The sequence below is a fragment of the Antechinus flavipes genome, chromosome 2 (genome assembly GCF_016432865.1).
Source record: "Antechinus flavipes isolate AdamAnt ecotype Samford, QLD, Australia chromosome 2, AdamAnt_v2, whole genome shotgun sequence".
NCBI lineage: Eukaryota > Metazoa > Chordata > Mammalia > Dasyuromorphia > Dasyuridae > Antechinus > Antechinus flavipes.
Window position 1 is genome coordinate 464,390,631 of NC_067399.1, and position 7,357 is coordinate 464,397,987.

At 34.3% G+C, this 7,357-nt stretch overlaps 1 protein-coding gene across 1 annotated transcript in view; it reads left to right on the plus strand.

Moving 5' to 3' along the window:
• Positions 1 to 1,093, plus strand: part of PTGS1 (prostaglandin-endoperoxide synthase 1) — a 43,682-nt gene extending 42,589 nt beyond the window's left edge. The window contains exon 11 of the mRNA XM_051979583.1: positions 178 to 1,093. Within this exon, the coding sequence (XP_051835543.1) occupies positions 178 to 533 (356 nt within the window). The 3' untranslated portion in view covers positions 534 to 1,093. The remainder of the gene's footprint in view (positions 1 to 177) is intronic.
• Positions 1,094 to 7,357: the final 6,264 nt, after the last annotated feature.

The following is a 7,357-nucleotide window of genomic DNA, read 5'->3' on the forward strand; positions in this document are numbered from 1 at the left end:
TCCAGGTCTGACATTCTACTCACTACTCCACAAAACTGTCTAATCCCAAGTGTATTGTTCTTCCTGTTACACAAGTGAACAAGGAAGGTCACTTCCCAGTTATATAACATATACACAATTATTTCCAGGGTAGGGGGAGGAACTGATCTGATTTGTTCCCCTTTTGCCTCTTTGTAGGAGAGAAGCAGAAATCAGCAGAACTGGAGGAGCTATATGGAGACATTGATGCTTTGGAATTCTATCCAGGCTTGCTTCTAGAGAAATCTCTGCCTGATTCTATCTTTGGAGAGAGCATGGTGGAGATTGGGGCCCCCTTCTCCCTCAAGGGGCTGTTGGGGAACCCCATATGTTCTCCTGAGTACTGGAAGCCAAGCACATTTGGTGGTGAGACTGGTTTCAACATTGTTAAGACAGCCACGTTGCAGAAGCTGATTTGTCTCAATGTCAAAACATGTCCCTATGTTTCATTCCGTGTGCCTGATCTACACCAAGAAGACAACCAGAAGGTGAAGAGGCCATCTGCTGAGCTATGAGAGCAGCACTGGCATTCCAGAAAGCTATGTGTGGTTCCTGTTTGTGATCTGGAATTTGGGTTCTTAGTTTCATGTTTCAGACTGTTGGGTCCTTATTTGGTTTCCCCGGTGTTCTGGAACACTGCATTCTTAGCTAGCATTTCAGAGTTTTGGATTTCCTAATAGAGCTTTGGTTCCTAATAGACATCCTGGAATACTGACTGGCTTTCTAGAACCCCCAGATCCTAATTTGGTTCTCTAAAGCACTGATTTCCTCTGCCCTCTCCAAATGAGTCACTAAGAGAACTTTGATCACCTAAGGAAGGACTCTTCCATGTGCTCAGGGTCCAGGAAAACAATATTGTGTGGGACAATGGATTGCTGATGAAAGTGGTGAGGTGAGATTTCTTCCTGACCCTCAGATCCAGCCTAGTGTGTTGGTAATGGTGGCAATGAATGGGCAGAGAGAATAGCTGATCTGCACTTCCCTAACAGTACTCCCTCTTCTCTTGCCTTGGATTTCCCAAGAGGGACTCCCAGATCATCAGCTGAGACTAATAAAATTATCTTTTCAAAATGTCTTCCTACTTGTCTCCTGCTAACTTGGAGCTGTATCTCCTCCACTGCTTTCTTGCTTCTGGAAACAGGTATAGACATATCACTATATGTCTTGCCTTGTGCTACTTTTCTTCTGTTACTTTTCTATACAATGGAGCTGAATGGTACTTTACCTCTTAACCTCTCCGATTTACCCATGTTGATGATAGTGCTTTAAACATCATTGTGGCTCAAATGGTGTTTTTCCTAGATATTTAAAAAATTATGTTTTTAAAAATAAAGAAAATTCTAGGTACATTTCATGAGTGAATTTGGATGCAAAAATCCTAAATGAAATACTAGGTAAAAGATTATAAAATATTACAAAGATTATATATTAAAACCAAATGGGATTCATACCAGGAATGCAGAGATTGTTTACTATAAGGAAAACTATTAACATAATTGATTATGTCAATAATAAAAATAACAAAAATCATATGATAATATCAATAGATGCAGAAAAAGTGTTTGATTAAAGCACAACACTCATTTCTGTTACAGCCATTTGAAAGCATATGGACAAATTTACATTAAAAAAAGAAATATTTGCCTAAAAGCATTAGCAAGCATTATTTAGATAAGCCAGAAGCCTTCCCAGTAAGAGTAGGTGTCAAACAAAGATACTCACTTGTCACCAACATTATTCAATATTGTATTGTAGATTCTAACAATAGCAATAAGAGAAGAAAAAGAAATAGAACAAATCAAAATAGGAAATGAGGTAATAAAAGTATCTCTTTTTGCAGATGATGATGATATTCTTGGAAAAGCCTAAAGACTCAACTAAAAAGAAATAATTTCAGCAAAGTAGCAGCTTATAATATATATATTTACTTATTTTATCATATCATATATATCATCAGCAATACTAAATATCACCATCAGGAACCTGTAGGAAGAGATAGAGATACACATTTAAAATATTTTAGAAAGTTTAAAATACCTAGGAGTACACCTACCAAAATAAAACTAGGATTTATATAAAGAAAGCCATAAAGAAAAAAAGAAAACTTTGTACATAAATAAAATCAGATTTAAATAAATGGAGAAATAGTAATTGTTTATGAGTAGGTAGGGCCAATATAATAAAAATAAAAATTTTATCAAAATAATCCATATATTCAATGCTAATTCAGTTTATGTTACCGAAAATTATTTCAAGGAGCTAGAAAAAAAAATTACAAAATTCATTTGGAAGAACAAAAGATATTAATGGACAAAAATGTAAAGGAAGGAAGTTTAGCAGTATCAGATCTTAAACTGTATTATAAAGCTATAAATATAAAGCTATAAAACTGATACCACCTTAAAAATAGAAAGGTAGATCAATGGAACAGAGTAGATTTGCAATCTACAACAGCAAATGAATATAATAACCCAGTATTTGATAAATGTAAAAACTTATATTTGGGGGATATGAATTATTTGGTAAAGATTTTTAGGAAAGCTAGAAAGCAATCTGGCAGAAATTGGGCATAGAACAATATCTTACATCATTTACCAAGATAATTTAAAAATAACCTACATATGAAGGTTTGGATAACATGAAACATATTACCTATCAGACTCATGGATAAGTGAACAATTTATGAACAGACACATTGAACAGACATAAAAAGTATTGCAAGATGTAAAATGGATAATTTTGATTACACTAAATTAAAAAGGGTTTGTACAAATAAAACAAATATAGCCAAGATCAGAAGGAAAACAGAAGACTGGGGGAGAACTTATAGAAAATTTCTCAGATAAAGGACCCATATATCAAATAATCTTTGTCAAATACATAAGAATGTGGGACTGCTAGGTGGTGCATTAGATAGAGCACCAGCCCCGAAGTCAGGAGGATCTGAGTTCAAATTTGGCCTCAGACACTCAGCATTGCCTAGCTGTATGACCTTGGGTAAGTCACTTAATAAGTCACATATTGCCTCAGCTATATGTATATATATATATATATATATACATATGTATCTATGTATGTATATGAATGTGATTCATTTCCCGATAGATAAATAGTCAAAGATTATGAACAGGGAGTTTTCCAATGAAGAAATCAAAACATTTATAGTCATGAAAAAATGCTCTAAATCATTACTGACTAGAGAAATCTTGAGATGACATTTTAGATATATCAGATTAGCTAAAATGATAGAAGGGGAAAGTAACAAATGTTGGAGGGGATGTAGAATTGGGACCTAAATCCATTGCTGGGGCATCTGTGAGCTTATATAGAATTATTTTGGAGAGAGAGTTGGAATTAAATCTTTTTTTTTTCCTGAGGCAATTGGGGTTAAGTGACTTGCCCAGGCTCACACAGCTAGGAAGTGTTAAGTGTCTGAGACTAGATCTTAGATCAGACTCAGGTTCTTCTGACTTCAGGGCTGGTGCTGTATCCACTGTATCACATAGCTATCCCAAGTTGGAATTATTCTTAAAGAATTAAGCTGTCTCTTCCTTTTGACTTAACATTACCACTATTAGATCTACTTCCAAAGATAGAGAAAAAAATAATATACATGTTCTAAAACATGTATAACAGTTCTCTTTGTGGTGGCAAAGAAATGGAAATTGTGGGAATGCCTTTCATTTGGGGAATGGCTGACTAATTTGTTTATGCTCATGATGAACTATTACTTTTCTGTGAGAAATGATGAGTTCAATGATTTTAGAAAGGCATGGAGAAACATCCATGAAATAATGAAGAGCAAAATGAGTAGAACTATAGCAGTATTGTTTTAGGAACATCTTTGAGCAACTAAGTCATTCTGACTATTATAAATACCTAAGTTAAACACAAAGATCCTTTAAAGGATGATGCGTTTTGAATCCAGATGTATATATGTATATGTGTATGTATATGTATACATACACAGGTATTTGTATCTAATGATTGTCATCTCAAAGTTTGGGATGGAGGGAAGAGAAAAAAAGGAAAGTCATGATAACTATTGTATATTTGAAAAGAATAGCAAGTTACACATAGTGGCTCTACAACTTCAGGAGCAATCCCCTGTTTTTCTATTCCACTTTGTTATGGAAATGCTTGTTTTATTTCTTAAATCAGAATAAAATTAATAAAAAATAAAATTTTATTTTTAATGAACAAAAATCTATTTTTCTCTCTAATTTGTCTTGCAGAGAGAGAAAGAATGAAAGAGAAAGTGGGACCCAGGGAGAGAACTATTTTAACATATACACATTCAACCAAAACAAATTCCCACTTTGGGTATATCTAAAAAAAAATGTTTCACTTGCTTCCCTATAATCATTCATTGCCTCCCCCTCATAAGGTGGATAAGGAATTAGCCCTCTGGAATTTTGGTTGATTATTGAATTGGTCAGAGTTTTTTAACCTGTCAAACTTGTTTGCCTTTATAGTGTTATTTGTTATTCTATCATTATTCTCTTTCCACTCATTTCATTCTGTATCAATTCATGCACATCTTCTCAGGATTTTCTGAAACTATTATTTCTTACAACACAATAGCATTGCATTGCTTTCATGTTACATAATTAGTTCAGCATTTTCATAATTGATGAATATCCCCTTTATTTCTAGTTCCTTGCTACAAGTAAGTGCAATTATAAATATTTTCATACAAATACTTCTTTCCTTATTTCTTTGATCTTTGCAGTTTATGCCTGGTAGGGGCAATTCAAAGAATATATACTATTTAGTGACTTTTTGGGTGCAATTTCAAACTGCTCTCTAAAATTACTGTGCCAATTGCATAGTTTCACTAATAATAATTGCATTAATGAGCCTATTTCTACACAGCCCCCCTTCAATATTTATCATTTTCCTTTTTGTTCAACTTTATCTTGGACTTTTTTTTTGATTTACATTTCTCTAATTACCAGTGATATGAATTATTTTTTCCCCTCAATATGGCTATAAATAGATGCCTTTTCGATGTCTTTTGGCCATTTATTAGCTGGGGAATGATTACTATTTTTATAAACTTGAATCCATTTTTTAATATGCCTTGGAAATTAGATCTTTATTTCAAAAGGTTGTTAAAAAGATTTCCCTGCATAGTTATCTACTTCCTTTTTATTTTTAGCTGCATTGTTTTTTGTCTTTATGCCTTTTTACTAAACTCTACCCTTTCTGGGTTTTCGTAAGAGGTCTTAATACAACAAAAACAATAACTATTTTTTGCAGCATTTTCCATTTTACAAAGAAATTTTTCCACACGAATCCTATAAAGTAGGTAGTTCAAGTATTATTAGTATCATTTTATGGATCAGAAAACTGAGGTCAAGAGAATTAGATGATTTTTTCAGGATCACTAATATTTTGGTGAGAAGGAATTTATTAGATGTTTTCCTCCTGGAAAGGAAAGATGAAATGTGTGTGTGTGTGTGTGTGTGTGTGTGTGTGTGTGTGTGTGTGTATGTATGTATGTATGAATAGGTGCAGGTAGAAGATTAAAAATACCTTGAATAATGCATGAGTTTTCCAAAAAAAATTTTACGTATGTTATCTCATCTGATCCTTACAATAATTCTTCTAAGTGAGCTGCACAGAGTGAAAAATTGTCACTCCCATTTTCCAGATTGGAGAATTGAGATCCACAAAGCTAGGAAAATACAAAATAGGGGCTGATAATAAGCAATATTTAAAAAACACTTTTCCCCCAACTACTTGTAATGTAGGAAGTATACTTTTGATATAATTTTACAGGTGAGGAAATAGAGGTAAAATGTAGAGAAGTCAAATAGCTTGCTCAGAGCTACCCAGGAAGTATATGAATCACTGATCCTTCAACCATCATTCTTTCCACCATACATTTGCTGCCCAGAAAGGAAGTGGCTCAGGGCACCAAAACTTGACTTGTCTTTAGAGTTGAGGATGGTGGGTAACAGACCTAATTCTGGTATGATGGGATCATGAAAATAATGGTAAAAATTTATCAAACAACTTTTAATTATCTTAGTAGGGATGAATAACCCTGAATGGAAGCATTCAGAGAGACAAATGAGTTTCATTGAATGAAGAATTTCCAAACAATTAAAATTGACCCAAAGTGGAAGCAGTTGCCACCTCTGAAGTCTGAAGAACAGAGGTTAGATGTTCTATTCAGGATAGTTGTATAAGGATATTATAGTTTAGGTACAAGTTGGGCTAGAAGACCTTTGAAGTTCTTTACCCCTTAGAGATTTTTGACTTCTAAGCCTAAACTCTAGAGACACAATAAATGGTGTGATTATATAATTTCAGAGTTGTAAGAAGCATTGCATATGGGAGATTAGAAATGGAAAAGACCTTGGGATGTAGAATGTTAGATTTGCACAGGACCTTAGCAATTATTTAATTATTAATATTAATAATAGTAAATAATGTTAATTATTTACTAATCTTTCTAGTTGGGGAAACTGAAGTCCAGTTGGTGGGAAGGACCTGGGTAACTCAGTACTTGAACCCAGGTCTCTGACTTTGAGTTTATGGCTCTGGTCAATACATCATGATCTCAACTTTTTTTTTTTTTTTGGCAGGGATGTAGAGAGGGAACCTGGATTTTATATTAAAGATAAGAATGGGTGGGCCAAAGCATAAGCCACTTGATAGGAAGAGGGGAAGTGAGATTTCCAGAAAGGATGTGAATGAATGGACTCATCCCTCTGGTTTCTTAGAAAAGCTTTTCTGTCTCCAAGCCCAGAGAGTAAGTCAGGATGAAAGGCAATGGGTCATAGGGAAACTTGGATGGTTCCTAGTATGAAATTATATCAAAAAAATTTTACTCTTTGTGGTGAGTGTGATCTAGCTGACAAGTCCATTCATGGGTAAGGTCGTTCTGGAGATGCCTATTTCTCTGATTTTGGCACTAATCCCACAACTGGGGATAGGGATTTCTATCACCAAATTGAATTCACTGGGTGAAAGTTTCATTTCTACTGAGCAAGTGGCTAATTAGAAAGTTACCGAACCAACCTTTCTACCCATCCAATTCCCTGAAGCTGTCACAAAATTTCCAATGCTGAAGAGACTCTTCTTAATAACATTTATTTTATATCATGGAGATCCACTTTATGCGAAACAGAACTGCCATCTTAGGCTTTTATTGCTGCATATAGCCCGTCAGGGTTCTAGCACTTGGCTCTATTCCTAAACTGTATACATTAGCCAAGTCACTTCCCTTGGTTTCTCCCTCATAAAATGATACTCAACTCATCTCAAAGGGTTGTTGGTGACAATTAAATGAGACAATATTTCTAAATTTTATTTTATTTTTTGGTAA